Source organism: Bipolaris victoriae (genome assembly GCF_000527765.1).
Source record: "Bipolaris victoriae FI3 unplaced genomic scaffold scaffold_111, whole genome shotgun sequence".
Classification (NCBI taxonomy): Eukaryota; Fungi; Ascomycota; class Dothideomycetes; order Pleosporales; family Pleosporaceae; genus Bipolaris; species Bipolaris victoriae.
In genome coordinates this window covers 697-16873 of record NW_014575281.1, presented here as the reverse complement: position 1 = coordinate 16873, position 16177 = coordinate 697, and the positions used below count along the sequence as shown (strand labels likewise).

The window sequence follows — 16177 nt, the reverse complement described above, 5'->3', positions numbered from 1 at the left end:
GCCAGCACAGAAGCACACACATGTATACATAAGACCAAACTACCATCCCACAGACAGTACTGTTTCTCAGCACCTCATCTTCACATGACAAGCTTCCTCGAAACCAGCAACATCACACAGACCAACAACCCAGACAAAATGGCACCACCGGAATCCCCAATTGAATTCTTCGACATAGCATCTGGTCCTCCAAAACGATGCTACGCCCCGAACCCCTGGAAAACACGGTTCGTTGTTTCCAGCTTCGCCCTCCTTCTTCCAATGAGAAAGCAAAAGCAAAAGAAAGTGCAAACCTAACAAACAATTCAGCTACACACTCAACGTCAAAGCCCTCCCCTACAAAACCAACTGGGTCGAACTCCCCGACGTAAAATCCACCCGTCTCGCACATGGCGTCGCCCCTGTGCGCAAGTTCCCAGACAGCGGCGACTTCTACACCCTCCCCATGGTCCGGGACCCCAACCCTTCCGACGGCGACGCCTGGATCGGCGACTCCTTCGACATAGCCGTGTACCTCGACCGCACGTACGCAGATAGCGGGGAACGCCTATTCCCGTCTCCAGACACGATTGGCGTCTACCGCGTCTTCAATGCGCACGTCGATGCGCTGTTTACAAAGCATGTGGTATTGTGCTCGAATTACATGCCGCTGAATCCTGAGACGGCGGAGCAGACCAAGAGGGAGTTTGTGGAGCGCCTGCATGTGGAGAGCTGGGATCAGTTGTGTGTCGAGGGTGAGGCTAGGGAGAAGGTTTTACAGGCTTTTGAGGCGGACATGGACGAGTTTGCAAAGATGTGGCGGTTTGAGGCTCAGGGACCGTTTTTGGAGGGCTCAAAGTTGACGTACGCGGATGTTATTGTGGGGGGTTGGTTGCAGTTTATCAAGGCGACGTTGCCGGAATGGGAGCGCATTTGTGGATGGCAGGGGGGAAAATGGAAGAAGTTGGTTGATGCGCTGGAGCCGTGGGCAAAGCAGGGGTGAGGAGTGAAGTATGTACAAAAGTTCTGTATCAAAACGCTGTGGTATTGAGTTTCTTTTATCTACAAAAGATACTCGCTCGCGGAGGCCAAAAAAAGTTCGCAAAAGTACATTTATAGAATAATCAACCACTTATCCTATACGACTGACTGACACTACGCCTGCTTCGTAGCTCGAACTACCCATAGTGGGTCCAAATGGTCTGGGAGATGTGGTGAGCGTGTAAGAACCGTGCCTTGGTCATCTGTGACTCGCATGCCCTTCTCATCTCTCGCACAAAGATCAACTACCTCTACATTTTTCCATCCGGAAAAGTGAAGATAATCTACAAAGTCAGCAAATACCCCAACACCCAAAGCATCACGACACAACTTACCTCCCACAAACTCCAGCCTCGATGGCTCATCCAACATCAACCACCTCCCAACAACTTTATTCGGAAAGCACCGGTTACTAATAACCAAATGCACCGTTCCTCCCTCTTTAGTCGCCTCAAGCAACTTCCTACAAACCTCCAGCGGCTCGTTCAAATAATCAATACTAACCACACATGTCGTAGCATCAAAATGCAAGTCGTTGCCTTCCCACCCTGCTCTAACATCATGCGGTGGCGCATTCAAATCCAGTACCCTCCACCTCTCCTCCTTGCCCAGGAAACACCCATTCAGCGCCATCTCCTCTCTGTTCAGACCCACACCATAGACTTTTAGCTCGCCCTTCTGAATCGCTTCTTTGACAGACGATGGATAAAACGATTTCCAACTCGTACACATATCCAGCACCTCCCCCTTCCGGGGCAAAACGGTGTCGTAATATTGTGTCAAGCGTGCGATAGCCGGGCCGTCAATATGCGTAACTAGCCGTGGTTGCTGGTAGAAGTCACCATCTGGGTTCTCGTCGTAGCGCTGAAAGTCCGAGGCAATGTACGGCCATTTATCGTATTTCGGGGCGTATGGTGTTGAAGGGAAGGAGTTGTTTGGAGATGCGGAGGCCATGGTGGCGGCGGTGAAACCGGAGAAGAAGTTGAATGGTATGCTGCTTTTACGATTGAGTGAGGAGTATGTGCGCCATGGGATGGAGAAGGGTGGATGGAGAGAGCGGATGTAGCGGGGGAGGGACATGGGATGTTTGGGTAAGCTTTGGGAAGTTGAAAGGCTAAATGGGTACGAAAGAAGGCGCGTCTGGTGTGCAAGGGTAATGGGTTGGTGACGTCAGGATACGCGAGCTCACGTGGTGACGCGAGGGTCTGTCTTTGGCGCATATCGTGTTTAGAGGTATGTTAACAGCAAATCATAGCAGCATACCCTTTGGTGGAGAATGTCACGTGTGAAGCCTTGAGCCATTGGCATGTCAGCCACGCAGCGTGAATGCAGGTACGGGTCACCTATTCCGAAGTCTCGGACTCCCAGTTCCGAGCCTGCGGGGTTGGTATGCTTTATAAAGCCCGCTGGATCCGGACAAAAGTTATTTCTTGTAGTGATTGATATATTACTTGAAAAATGGCATCTATACTTACAACTGCAAGACTCGTATGCAAAGACGCACAAGCCCGGCAAAAGGCCATCGAATACTTTCAGAAGATCATCGACTACACAACGCCGAACGAGCCCGAGGTGTTGCAATACGTGTGCGCCCTGCCATACGATGATCAGGCAGAAAAGGAGATTTACATGATCGAAGAGTCTGTTTCTTTCTAGGTGTACCGATATTGTAGGACATGCTGATAAGGATCAGATACGCGAACCAAGCGGCAAGTGATGCACATATGACTACCAAACCCGTACAAGACCTCATTCAACTATTCTCCGCCGGAGAGGTTCTCGCTCAACCCCCTGAAGTACATCCTTGTCCTATTGTAAATAAAACGATGCTGGGTTCAACATTATCCATTTCTTCAACCCCTGTTATTGCTCTGCTGAACGTCCCTTCGAAGCCCAATCAGTCTGTAGCGCCAAAGAGAGACTGGGAGGGAGTCTTTGAGAAGGCCGTAGTTGATGTAAAGGGGCTTGGTGCAATGCTGGTATCGGAAGATAAAGAGGCGAAGTGTATGCGCATGGAGGGTGTACTGCAAGATGACGACGCATATAGAGAATTCCAAAGGGTGGTCGCGGGAAACAAGACGGGTACGGTTGAAATGGTCCGAATCAAGCTAGTTTGTGGTTTTGTTAGTCGTGAGGCGAAGAGCAAGTTGTAGTGTGGTTCCACATGTTTTTTGGGCCAGAAAATCCAGGCAACACATACTTCATCATACCAGCTTGCCCGATTCTTGGATCCTGAATTGGAAATAAGACATAAATTCACTGCTCACTCGCCCCGCGGATGTGTCTGCTGCTTGGTCTGCGTGACCCACATATCCAGCCAGAAATTGTGTCCATCCGTGGGTGTGGGTCTGTAGCTTCCCCTACATATGCGGCGCTGACCATAGATATGCACCCAGTAATCTCCGAGATCAGATCTTGTGACACCGTGAATCCCCGTGCTTCGGAATGGTGAAACTCTGAACCAGCCAAATAGAATATAGGACTATAGTGCAGTGTTAGCAGAATGTTCGCTGGACTGTGAAAAGAAAGTCAAGATGGTTGGGCATTAATGGGGCAAGAGTTGCGATGCAAAGGAACAAATATACATGACGAAAAGCTGGATTGTTGTGTCGAGGTTTTGGTGTAGATGCGAGGTCGGAGTCGATTGTGCTTTAAGCCATCGTACCCAATAAACGAGCACAATATATTTTTGCTCGATCACTTCCCGTCACCCGTATCGTCCTAATTCAAGACGTGTACTTAAACGAGGTCCGGCGTTGGCGAAGCTCAGGCGTGCTTTCGCGCGAAGCAGGTGGACTTAACCATAAGTCAATGATCCGTGACGCTCCGCTGTGCTCTACCCAGCATTGTAATCGACGAGGTGAGTTGGGGCCTCGATACATGCGATATCCGGGATTCCGAGTGATCTCAGGCCAGCTAAGGTTATGATTGATAGTCTGGTAGTTGTAGCCCGTAGCTCTTGCAATGAGCCATCCTCGCTGTGGTATCACCTAGAGCATATTTAGCTCTAAGCGCAATTTCCAGACAGGAAACTAAGGGACTATAACTCCATTTTTTTCGCGATATGATACCAACGGCTTTCAGGGTTGAAAAAGCTGGTAATATTACTGCCTTTTCTATACGGCAGCCACACTTCAAGGGGTTATGTTGGAGATATGTGGAACGCTCCATCGTGGAGGAATGTGGACATTGTAATGGCGGGAAAAAGAAATACCAACGTACCTTATTCCACTCGAGTTCATTGACGACTAGCTGATCATCTGGCCCACCATCATAGTCCTCAGTCTCAGTAGTCAGACATGACTTTCGCGGATACGTCTTCCCTGGGTCGTATTTATTTGCGATGTCCCCTTTTCTAAGAACCAGGGACTCTTCCAACTTTTTTCGCAACCACAAGCCTTTCCGACTACCAGCCGCTACTTGCTCGTCACACCATTTGTGCAATGCTTCAGCATAATGGGAATCAGTACTACGATTCCACATATTCGCTCCCTCCAACGTATCGTACACGATGGAGCGATCGCAACCAGCTTCTACGACAGCAAAATGCACTGTTTGCAAGCTGGGTGGTTTACCTAGTCGCCGATTGTTATTAAACAGCTCTACTGCCTCCAGATTCCGTTCCTTGATCGCCTGGAGCCTGCCTTGGACGGCTAATTGGGCCATCTCGGGGTTACACCAATCAACGTTCATGCTTGTAGTCCATAACAAGAATCGCAGAAACTCGATCTTGTCCTGAGACCATGGGCCTTGCAGCAATTTTCTTGGTAGCCGGCCTTTGACAAAAGCAAGACGCGGCAAATGGCTTCGTGAAAAGACCATTGTCGTCGCATCATAGAAGTTTGGGGGCCACTGTGCATCGAAGCAGCCCTCCTCTGGTTTGCGATCACACAAGCAACCTTGAGGACCGAACCGCCGCAGACACCATGACTTGAAGAAGTCCCATGTCATCCACTTGGAAGCAAAGATGTAGGTCTGCGCGGCGGACTGCTTGCCATGCTCGCCATGCACCTCAGTCAGATAGTAGTCGCAAGTGCAGTTGTAGATGTATTCGGACGAGAGTCGTGTCGCAATATATGGAGCTGTTTGCAGCAGCGTAAGGCTGCAGCCTGATTCAATGAATATGTGCTGCAGGAGCTCGACGGGTAGCTGCTCAATTGGGGAAAGGCCCATGGTGGTTTGAGAGATGGGAGAAATAGATCAGATGCTGCCAATCAAGGCATGAATAAACAAATACCCTGTAATTAAGAGAACGGCAAAGAGGATGAAAGAGAAGCCGAGCAAGTGTTGACAAGGTGGCGGTGCGTTGGGCCACCGAGGCAGATACGCGCAGCCCGCATTACCCATTTAGGTGTTACCCCACACGGAGATAGCTCGCATCCGTGGGGTTCACTAGCCCGAACCTCGGTCCTTGGATGGCTCCCGCACGCTGCAACACCTCAACACCAACAAGAATGAACCGGTATCAGATGATATATCGCTATTTTCTTTCTGGCCTGTTCCAGGTGCCCGACATGTAACAGTGAGGCGGATCCGTACGGGCTATGCCCGCACTCTCACCCCGCATCTCAAGCATACACTACTTCTAATCTTCAGACTACATAGCTTAGAGTGGCGCCCATTTAGACTGGGCTGTATGCTACGAATATCCAAGACGATGGTTTTACTTTGGATATCCTAGAATTTATACCCCAATGGAGACTTCGGTACTCAAGAGCGCCTGCTTTGAGTACTTGAGCAATCACACCTGTAGTCAGAGTGGTGTATTGTGACATGAATTAGAGACACGCCCAGTATCAGTGTGGCGTAATTCATCTACTTACCTTTGACAAATCGAATAGCTACTGTCAAAAACTGATGCGTATTCGACGTAGTCGGCCTGGTACATCACTCACTATCTAGGGAGTGGCATTTGCAGATACCTATTTGTGTCTGGCAGCTTCGTAGTACATCACAGCAAGTCTGGTGCAGTTATCCTTATACGAGCATTATGATATCATGTGATGAGACATGGTGAGGATCTAGGGTGCAAAGTCGGATGCGCTGGCACGGGGTATCTCTCGGCCTTATCAACAGCAGGCGAAACATGTCATCTAGTACTAGTAGTAGCGCGCAGCCGCATGATCTGCATCCGATTCCTCCCGCACTTTTAACTGAGCCTCTTCAATATTTGTACCGTGTACAATAATAGGCCAATCTCGTTCCTGAGCTAGCATACATCACAATGGCTGATATCGACGCGGGCAACCTCTTCAATGTCAAAGGCTTGGTGGCCGTGGTCACTGGCGGAGGCACAGGTAATGCTCCTGGGCTGTTGAGTCATTTGCTGGACTGACCAATCCAAAGGTATCGGTCTGATGATTGCTCAAGCCCTAGAGGCTAATGGTGCAATCGTATATATCCTTGGACGACGAGAGGAGGTTTTGAAAGAGGCTACAGCTACAGCGGTAAGTCTTCTTGTTTCACAATTGGATGCTGCTTCTTGTTGCACCTTCATGTCTGTTTTCTTCCGTCTCTGAATTCATCGGCGATCCAACATCACTAGCAATTATTATCAAATTCACTGACTGGTATGTGTAGAAACATGGCAACATCCATTACTTCAAAGCAGATGTAACCTCGAAACCGGATCTTGCCGCAGCGGCCGAACATATCGCTGCAAAAACCGGCTACGTCAACGTCGTAGTCGCAAACTCCGGCATCATTGGCCCAACGATGCGTTATTTAAAAGACGATGCAACGCTGAAGGAAACGCAAGATTACTTGTGGAACTGGGACTCAGACGAGTTCAACCAGGCATACAACGTCAATGTCAACGGAGCCTTCTTCACTGCTATCGCTTTCCTTGAGTTGCTTGACAAAGGCAACAAGGCTAAGAATGTCGAGCAAGATAGCCAGTTCATCTGTGTCAGTAGTGCTGGGGCATTCAGTCGTGTTCTCATGTCGGGGTTCGCATATGCGGGCTCAAAAGCAGCAGTTATACACATCACGAAGCAGCTCGCCACTAGGCTAGTGCCATTCGGCATCCGCTGTAACGTCCTTGCACCTGGATGTAAGTTACAAATTTCTCGCTTTATCTCACCAGGAAGATTCCAGATGTGCCAGTGTCACGAGACCTGATGAGCTGTCTTTGCAATACACTAACATTATGCAGTGTACCCAAGCGAGATCACTGCTGACATGAATTTCAAAGAGTCTTATCCGAGAGAATTCCTTCCACAGCAAAGGGTTGGAGACCGCAAGGACATGGCGGGAGCTTTGTTGTTTCTGACGAGTAGAGCGGGTGCCTATATCAACGGAAATGTTTTGCTCACAGATGGTGGCCGACTGAGTGTCCTACCAGCGACGTACTGATCCAACCTAGAGCTGTATAGAAGAGCTTCAGTGGCTCAACTAAATAGAAGGATTAACTATATGAAATCGAATTCGCTCAATAATGCCTCTCTAGCGTATATGTAACACGGAATATAGAATTCCGGCCCAGGAACATCATGCTGGATACGTGCAGCTTTCGCTAAATATTGCGCCGAATTACCCTACATACAATGGGATCTTGTGTTGCCTAAATCCAAATTCGTAGGATTACACACAAATATTTCCGCATGCCAAGATGAGCGGGTCGGCCAAATATGAGTGAGATGCTTTTAAGCGCCCTCGTTTGAGAGACGATTACATATGTACCGACGACAGTCGGCCCTTCCCCACCTTCTAGGTCGTGCAATGCTAATCTTCACCGTCCAGCTAGAACCTCTGATCAAAAGACAAGATGGGAGGGTTTCACGTGAGCACCGTAGTGCTGGTGCTTTGCGGGCACTTTCTAGCTGCTGCATTGGGTTACGTTGAGAAAGTAGCATCGCGTCGTGAGTACTTCTATGTAGGCGGCGAGTATGCAAATCTCACGGTAAGTAAAGTAAACCCAACCCAACACCACGCCTTTCTAACGAAAAGATGTAGCTGGGAAATGAAACGGCACAGTACATGCTCAACCAGATCTACGTCGAAAAGCTCACTCCAAGCAACCAAACCCAAGACACCCCCATCGTCTTCATCGCGGGAAACGGGCAAACAGGCACAAACTTCCTCGAAACCCCCGATGGCCGTCCAGGCTGGGCCTCCTTCTTCCTCTCCCACGGCTACACCGTCTACCTAACCGACCAGCCCTCTCGCGGCCGCTCCCCCTGGTTCCCAGGTCTCGGCTCTATGGACATCGCCAGCACCGCGCGCGTAGAATCGCTCTTCACAGCCATCTCCTCGCACGCGCAGTGGCCGCAATCCAAACTGCACACGCAATGGCCAGGAACGGGTAAAGTCGGGGACCCCGTCTTCGACGCCTTCTACGCCACCCAAGTCCAGCGCCAAACAAACGTGACTATTCTGGAATCGCAAAACGCAAAGGCATATACCGCGTTGCTTGATAAAATCGGGGTTGCGCATGTTGTCACGCATAGCCAGGCTGGTGCGTACGGTTGGCGTGTCGGCGATGCAAGACCGCAGCTCACAAAAAGTATCGTCGCGCTTGAACCGTCTGGCCCGCCGTTTATCAATCGAGTCGCTGCATCTGGGCCTGCGCGGGCCTGGGGCGTTACCGATTTGGAAGTCGCATATGATCCGCCTGCCGGCCCCGACGCTTCGTTGATCGAGAAAGTGGTTGTGCCGGCCAAGGATGCGGAGCATGTTGATTGTATTATGCAAGCAGAGCCGGCGAAGAAGCTGGCTAATCTTGCGCAGGTTCCCGTGTTGCTGGTTACGGCCGAGGCGAGTTATCATGCGCCGTATGATTATTGTACGGTTGGGTATTTGAGGCAGGCGGGGGTGCAGGTGCAGGATATGGAGTTGGCTGATGTGGGGATTCGGGGGAATGGACATATGCTTTTTATGGAAAAGAATAATGTAGAGATTGCGGAGAAGGTTTTGGAGTGGTTGGTGAAGCAGTAAGTGGAGTTTGCGGTGAGCTGAGGATTTTTTGGTTGTTCGGAATCTCCGTGTGAATGTTTGCTGCTTGAACTAGACAATGCGGACAATCAAGTTTGTCCATTGAACGTTTCATATATTCAAGAATAGCCATGTAGACCTTTCTCTCATTCAATCATTCAATGCCAACCTGATCGTTGATGAAAAGTTCCCTGACTGCGAACCCACAACACCATTCACCTTGCAAACGCACTCTTACTGCATATATCTCCTATTCCCTTCCTCTCCCACCGCCACCCACGCAAACCTACTAACACCCCCCTATACTTTCCCTTCCCTTACTCACCAGCCAACATGTGCGAAGTCTACCAAGTCGAATACAAATGCGGCTGCGTCAACCTAAAATACAAGTGGACATGCAAGAAACACTGCGTCGGCTCTAGTATGATCAAATGGCCTGGAACCAAAGAGAAGAAAGATCAGAAATGTGACTTCCATGGTGGACCGTATGATTCTGAGAACGAGTATGAATATTCAAAGTAAAACGTGAAAAGGTAGATGCGAGGAAAGAAACGTAAGGAGAGAGAGAGGGCGTGAATGGGGATTTATGTGGGATATGGTAGACAGGGTGTATTCAAGGCGTATGGTATGTTGATATTTCATGACGGTATGAAGAGTATCCATATTGAGTCCCTATTCTTGAGTGTCATGTGATATAGCAGAAGGACTTCTCCTTCACATACTATGAGAAAAGGAATCATTTCGCTCGCGCGCTTGGCTTCAGAATCCCCTGACTCTACTTACATACTCGTACGTGTACGCTCTATGGACTCGGAATTCAAATCCGGTTGCGAATCCTTGAATGCGCCGAAAACTAGTGAGCCAAGCTCGTAATGTGTGGGTTTGGCCTACTAGCGGATACCTGCTGTCTCTTGGGATGATATTGAAATCTGCAGTGGGAGCGGGAAAGCCCGTAAGATCTTAGTGTTTGCTGAATGTTTGTGGCTTTTACCTTTTACTGCAGTGATAGGTATAGATTCTATATACGCAAGACGCTGAGGATGATGATCAAGCTCTTCTTCAGATGGCTCTATTTCTGAGTTGATAGGAAAGAAAGAAATGCTGAGCTGTTCTTAAGCAATGCCGATGGCCGCTACACTGTATATAGTATAGTTCTTGCTTGCAGCCCCAACCTGTGGTCGCTCCCTTACTAGTGGCCCACATATATACATATTTGTGGCCTACCACAATAGTAATAGACCAACCTTACTAAGCCTACAAGGCGATCATATGGGCCGGAAAGCAGCTCCGGAGTGGCCTAAAATATAAAACATGGGCTCTTGATCATGAGAGCGAAGTAGGTCAGGGATCATGGGTATATTTGTCAACGAAAGTAAGACCAATCAGGGCATTCTCACTTGGCGGGACGGGTGAGAGAGGCCTAGAGTTAACAACTCAGTGTGCCAAATTAAAGTGCAGCAGAGTCCCTACACAATCATCAAAACAATTGCCTTCTCACTCACTGCTTGAGCAAGCAAGTAGTTGATGCTAGAAAACCTCTCATAGCTGCCTTGACTTTCCACTTGGTGAGAACTCCAAGATGGTGATATCCAATGGAGCTGATCCGACACCTCCCGGTAAGTAGTGAAACCCTTGATCGCATTCCCAACAAGAGTATTGGAGCAGATCAGTATCGAGAAAAAGTAATTTAGTCGGGGCTAACAGTGCACAGAGGGAAACGAGTACTACGAGGTTCGAAAGATTCCTGGAAAGGGTTATGGGTGTTTCGCGCTTGCGTCGATCCCGAGAGGGACGCGCATCTTGGAGGACAACCCACTTTTGGCGATACCTTCCGGGGCATATCTAAAATCTGACATTGAGGATGCAGCTGCGAGATTGACGCCGGAACAGAAGAAGCTCTACTTTTCGCTTCATTCTGGTCATGGCCAAGATCCAAGACAATGGCCATCCAAAATCCATGATAGCGTAGAGCCAAGAGAACGACAGCGTATTGAGGAGCAACACGCAGCTCGGATTGGCAAGGAAGCGACATGGATGAGCATCTTCCAGACAAATTGCATGGAGATGGATAAAGGTGCAGCTGTGTTCCCACATGCAGCACGATTCAATCATTCTTGCAACCCCAATGCTTGCTTTTCCTGGAACCCATCCATTAACAAGGAGACAATCCATGTCATGAATGACGTGGCTGCTGGTGAAGAGATCACAATTTCGTACTGCGACATGACCCATGACAAGCCATCCCGGTCATACGAACTCAAGCACTATGGCTTCGTCTGCGACTGCCCAGCTTGCGCTGGAGACGAAGACGAAGAGACAAGCTTCGCACACCAGAGTGCCATAAGACGCTTCCTACTACAGGAACTAGAGTATGAGACGCGTGTGTGGCGAGGCGCTTTGCTTCTGGAAGGGCTCCAGCAGCCCCAGTTCGTCAACAAGTTGCTTCAGCTAGCCGCACTACACGGACTCGAAGGAGACTATACCGCCAGACTGGCTGCTGTGTAAGTAACGATATGAGCCATTCTCGCGACCTGGTGGTTTTCACATCGGTTTGACGAGAAGAGCTCTAGTAAGGTTTCGCGGAGTTCCCGGCTGATTCTGAATAGGTACCTGGATATTGCGCTCGTCTGCGAGCACCAAAACGACCTTGGAATGGCTAAAGCGGCCGCTGTCAAAGCTGCCCAAGTGAAGAAGGACTGCCAAGGTGTGGATTTCCCCAACTACAAGCACTACGTAGAGGTGCTAGACCGCATCAAGACGAAGCTGGCTTTGCGAGAGACTGAGCATGGTATGTAGGGGTGGGGGTGAAGTGGTGGAGGTGCATTTGAAAAGAATAACAAACCAAGATACAAACTATTGGATGAGTAAAGTGGCTGAGCAGAAGCACGATGCGGTGGCTGCTTGGATGCGGTGGCTGCTTGGATGCGGTGGCTGCTTGGATGCGGTGGCTGCTTGGATGCGGTGTGTGTGAAGGTGCTGTGATGGTGGCTGTCGTGATGGCAGTGGCGCCCTCGGGGGCGTGGCTTAGCGCCAGACCCTGCGTAGATATAGGAGACCCTGAGACACGTCAGGCTTCAAGGCATCTCCACTGCCAACAACGCACAGGCTCACCGGATTGATATTCATTTTGTGTATGTGTATGCATGTAGAAAAGATGCAATTGTTGGACAAGTGGTCTCGGAGTAAACGAATGCACACAACTGCCACCCCAAATGGCGCTATTCCCCATGTGCACAAGACCAGCACCCCCGGCGGACACCAATAGCAAGCTGCAACAGCCGCTGACGTCGTTGCGTGTACCTGCACCCAGCGTCTCGAACCGTGTCGCATATGTGGCCGTGTTTCGCATGGCCAATGAATAAATAAAATAGTAGGTCTCTCGTTAAACCCCGGCTTGTTCACCATAAACCTTGGACACTCAGTCTTTGTATACAGAGCACCACACCCCCGACCAACGCCCTCTAGCTCCGGACCAGCTGGCTTCCGGATACTAACCAGCTACGCAGCTACCACAGCTGCGCCACCGGCTTTCTATTTCTACTTTTAATCCTCTTCTCTCACTACTACAGTCAACATCTACTACAATCAAGATGGAGACTTCAAAAGCCAAAGCAACTGCCTCGGTTCCTCCACCCATTATGACGACTGCGCCACAACCACCCGCAACACAAGTACCCTCACCACCACACTCGCAATCTGGACATGTGGCAGATCCCAAGGCCTCAATGGACGTGGCAGAAAACACGACACCTCCGTTCTCGCCATCGAGCCAAACGCCTGTTTTGGGCATGGAGCAGGAGGAATTCGAGGGCACACTCGACGTGAATAATGACATACCAACGGAGAAGGAGCTGAGTGCAGTAGCGGACATGCTGGTACTGGATGCGCAGGGCCAGAGCAGGCCGTTCAAGGAACTCTATCAAGCGCCTCATGTCGCTTCGAGGCAGCTCATCATCTTCATTCGACATTTCTTCTGCGGCGTAAGTAGCTGCAACACTGTCTCAACTCAATGTTACCTTTGACTTGGCTAACGCTTGGCAGAACTGCCAGGAATACCTGCGCACGCTCGCCTCATCGATAACGCCCGACGACCTGCTCGGCCTGCCTACACCGACATTCATCACGGTTATTGGATGCGGGCGACCTGAGCTGATACCCATGTATACCGAGACGACGGGGTGTCCTTTCCCCATCTACGCGGATCCAACGCGCAAGCTCTACGACCACCTAGGCATGACGCGCACCCTGAACCTAGGTGCCAAGCCTCAATACATGCAGACCAACGTTCTCATCAACTCGGTGCAGTCTATATTCCAAGGCCTCAGCACGGGCAGGAAGGCGCTCAAGGGCGGCGACTTCAAGCAGGTTGGCGGCGAGTTTTTGTTTGAGAATGGCGAATGCACATGGGCACACAGGATGAAGACAACGCGGGGCCACGCCGAAGTGTCTGAGATCCGCGGCTTGATAGGCTTGGATTCGACAAGACCACCAGTCAGGAGAAGGTGGAGTCACGAAGTCAAGGGACCGGAGAAGAGCAGGAGGAGGACGGTGAGCTGGGGAAGGCTACGAAGCAAGAGTAAAGGTGGCAAGGACGTGTCGGTGACGAGTAGCAAACAAACGACACCAGACAGGATACTAGAGGAAGAGAGTGAGGCCCTGGCAGGTAGTGCAAAAGCATGAGCAAGGGCAGGGTGGAGGACATAGTAATATGGCGTTTTCTTTTGTTTGCTTGATGGGCGAGGGGCACCAACCAGGGTGTATTTGCCAGGCCTAGATTTTTAGCAGTTTGTTAGAAGATACCAAGATATTGCGTTTTCTGCATGCATAGACATGTAGCTATTATCCGGCTAGTTCCGTGCAGGTGGCCTTTTCCTTGGTCCAAGTAGCCGATGGGTAGGTATCAGGTCCAGAAGCATCACGCGCGCGCCACAGAGCCGATAAAGAAGAAAGATGGCGGTTTGTGGGTGCAGTAGTGTGCGAGAGGTTTTGCTGAAAGGCGCATATCTACACACTGGCCCGTCGTGTCCGTCACCCCGAAGCGGCAAGCAGTTCCGCAAGGCGACTGCCGAGCTGGCCTTACAACCAACATGTCCACATCTGGCTAAGATGCCCGGACGGCGGCGGCCAATAGTCAGCGGCCGTGTCGCATCCACGCATTTCCGAGCCAGCTACGAGTTTGAGCCTCAAAGGGCGAGTATCGCGCGACATGCGCCGAGTCGCGCCCGCAAGTGAGGGGCATGGGCCTTGGAGGGGCTTGGAGGGGCAGCGGAATGACGCTGGCTTGTCGTTGCTGACCCCACATCTTCAAATAAAAGCTACCGGAGCCGCTCTACGGGGCTGGAGTAGCTTGTGTTTCCCCTCTTCTCCTCTTGCTATTTAACTGCTGCTGTTGCTGCTGCTGCTTTTCCCTCTCAAGATACACACTTACCCTCAACACTCAATCCACAATGTCTGCAGACACCGTTGGAAAGGTACGTCCCGCCACGCCTAGCCATCTTGCTCAATTCGCCTGTATACACCAGCTGACATTGTTCTCAACAGACAATCACCTGCAAGGTACGTTTGAGTGTCAATTGCCTCCATACACCACAGTCGCCTTCTTCACCAGCTGTCTTCGTAGCTGGCCGCGAATCTTGGCATGCGGGTCCGCAAGACGTGTTGTAACATGCATGTAATCCCACGGGTACTAGCGGACCTGACGCGTCGGAAGCGGATGTCGGCAGATGACGACACAGTCTGTAACCATAGTAATATCATTGCTGACGGAAACATAGGCCGCAGTAGCCTGGGAAGCCGGCAAGGACCTCTCCATTGAGGAGATCGAGGTCCTGCCGCCCCGCGCGCACGAAGTCCGTATCCAAATCTACTACACTGGTGTCTGCCATACCGGTATGTTGAAACCTTTGGCCTCGTCTGCTACACCAGCAACTAACGGCACACACACACAGATGCCTACACACTCTCTGGCAAGGACCCCGAGGGTGCTTTCCCCATTGTCCTTGGACACGAGGGTGCCGGTTACGTCGAGTCAGTCGGCGAGGGCGTTACCAACGTAAAGCCAGGCGACCACGTCGTTGCCCTATAGTACGTCAAGCTACCCCACATATACCCAAACCCACCTAACAGCAATATAGCACCCCGGAATGCAAGGAGTGCAAGTTCTGCAAGTCCGGCAAGACCAACCTTTGCGGAAAGATCCGTGCCACACAAGGAAAGGGTGTCATGCCTGACGGCACATCACGCTTCAGGTGCAAGGGCAAAGACCTCCTCCACTTCATGGGCACATCCACTTTCTCCCAATACACAGTTGTCGCCGACATCTCTGTCGTCGCCATTACCGAGAACGCCCCCATGGACCGCACCTGTCTGCTCGGCTGCGGTATTACCACCGGTTACGGAGCTGCAACCATCACTGCCGGCCGAGGAGGTGTCGAGGCTGGATCCAACGTTGCCGTCTTCGGTGCCGGCTGTGTTGGTTTGTCAGTCATTCAGGGAGCCGCCAAGAACAAGGCTGGTATGATTATCGTAGTCGATGTCAACGACGCCAAGGAGGAGTGGTCAAAGAAGTTCGGCGCCACACACTTTGTCAACCCCACCAAGCTCGGTAACCAGAGCATCCAGGAGAAGCTTATCGAGATGACCGATGGCGGTTGCGACTACACCTTTGACTGCACGGGTAACGTCAATGTCATGCGTGCTGCTCTCGAGGCCTGCCACAAGGGCTGGGGAGAGTCCATCATCATTGGTGTCGCCGCCGCCGGCCAGGAGATCTCCACCCGCCCCTTCCAGCTTGTCACTGGTCGTGTATGGAAGGGATGCGCTTTCGGTGGTGTCAAGGGTCGCAGCCAGCTGCCCGGCCTTGTATCCGACTACCTGCAGGGTAGCCTCAAGGTCGACGAGTTCATCACTCACCGCCAGCCACTCGACAAGATCAACCAGGCCTTTGGTGACATGAAGGCTGGTGACTGCATTCGCTGTGTCGTCAACATGCGCGAATAATTGCATTCAATGCTTCCAAGTCAAGTCACAAAATTCCAGCTCTAATGGTTTGAGCGATGTATACCTTTTTCTTTCTTTCCTTTTTTTTCTATCCCAAAACACGGTGTGCTGCTGGAGACTAGACGGGCGGTGCATGGCGAGGTGTTGGTGGTAGAGGTGATGATGGGCATGAGACGGCGTTGATGAAAGTCTTTGTTGTAGACGCTTGGAGACATTTGACTTAGGG

General features: G+C 50.8%; 9 protein-coding genes across 9 annotated transcripts; 7 read left to right on the top strand and 2 right to left on the bottom strand.

The window, feature by feature from the left end:
* Positions 1-138: 138 nt before the first annotated feature.
* Positions 139-982, top strand: COCVIDRAFT_41457 (hypothetical protein; the record flags this gene model as incomplete). Its single annotated transcript, XM_014696863.1, has 2 exons — positions 139-227; positions 310-982. 2 exons carry the CDS (start codon positions 139-141, stop codon positions 980-982), a joined length of 762 nt encoding a protein of 253 aa, XP_014552349.1.
* A 152-nt stretch (positions 983-1134) lies between these two features.
* COCVIDRAFT_110509 (hypothetical protein) lies at positions 1135-1974 on the bottom strand (the record flags this gene model as incomplete). Its single annotated transcript, XM_014696862.1, has 2 exons — positions 1135-1304; positions 1356-1974. 2 exons carry the CDS (start codon positions 1972-1974, stop codon positions 1135-1137), a joined length of 789 nt encoding a protein of 262 aa, XP_014552348.1.
* A 504-nt stretch (positions 1975-2478) lies between these two features.
* Positions 2479-3173, top strand: COCVIDRAFT_19543 (hypothetical protein; the record flags this gene model as incomplete). The annotated part of the gene is made up of 2 exons (XM_014696856.1): positions 2479-2660; positions 2714-3173. 2 exons carry the CDS (start codon positions 2479-2481, stop codon positions 3171-3173), a joined length of 642 nt encoding a protein of 213 aa, XP_014552342.1.
* A 110-nt stretch (positions 3174-3283) lies between these two features.
* COCVIDRAFT_30238 (hypothetical protein) lies at positions 3284-5193 on the bottom strand (the record flags this gene model as incomplete). Its single annotated transcript, XM_014696861.1, has 2 exons — positions 3284-3502; positions 4243-5193. The coding sequence occupies 2 exons, from the start codon at positions 5191-5193 to the stop codon at positions 3284-3286; spliced, it is 1170 nt and encodes a 389-aa protein (XP_014552347.1).
* A 1051-nt stretch (positions 5194-6244) lies between these two features.
* COCVIDRAFT_19541 (hypothetical protein) lies at positions 6245-7374 on the top strand (the record flags this gene model as incomplete). The annotated part of the gene is made up of 4 exons (XM_014696855.1): positions 6245-6317; positions 6367-6467; positions 6601-7072; positions 7175-7374. 4 exons carry the CDS (start codon positions 6245-6247, stop codon positions 7372-7374), a joined length of 846 nt encoding a protein of 281 aa, XP_014552341.1.
* Positions 7375-7786: 412 nt separating this feature from the next.
* COCVIDRAFT_19540 (hypothetical protein) lies at positions 7787-8955 on the top strand (the record flags this gene model as incomplete). Its single annotated transcript, XM_014696854.1, has 2 exons — positions 7787-7921; positions 7975-8955. 2 exons carry the CDS (start codon positions 7787-7789, stop codon positions 8953-8955), a joined length of 1116 nt encoding a protein of 371 aa, XP_014552340.1.
* A 1576-nt stretch (positions 8956-10531) lies between these two features.
* On the top strand, positions 10532-11748 carry COCVIDRAFT_110478 (hypothetical protein; the record flags this gene model as incomplete). The annotated part of the gene is made up of 3 exons (XM_014696860.1): positions 10532-10568; positions 10664-11453; positions 11559-11748. 3 exons carry the CDS (start codon positions 10532-10534, stop codon positions 11746-11748), a joined length of 1017 nt encoding a protein of 338 aa, XP_014552346.1.
* An 842-nt stretch (positions 11749-12590) lies between these two features.
* Positions 12591-13632, top strand: COCVIDRAFT_19538 (hypothetical protein; the record flags this gene model as incomplete). Its single annotated transcript, XM_014696853.1, has 2 exons — positions 12591-12932; positions 12994-13632. The coding sequence occupies 2 exons, from the start codon at positions 12591-12593 to the stop codon at positions 13630-13632; spliced, it is 981 nt and encodes a 326-aa protein (XP_014552339.1).
* A 767-nt stretch (positions 13633-14399) lies between these two features.
* On the top strand, positions 14400-15951 carry COCVIDRAFT_30233 (hypothetical protein; the record flags this gene model as incomplete). Its single annotated transcript, XM_014696859.1, has 5 exons — positions 14400-14423; positions 14494-14508; positions 14727-14841; positions 14901-15036; positions 15087-15951. The coding sequence occupies 5 exons, from the start codon at positions 14400-14402 to the stop codon at positions 15949-15951; spliced, it is 1155 nt and encodes a 384-aa protein (XP_014552345.1).
* Between the last annotated feature and the right edge of the window lie 226 nt (positions 15952-16177).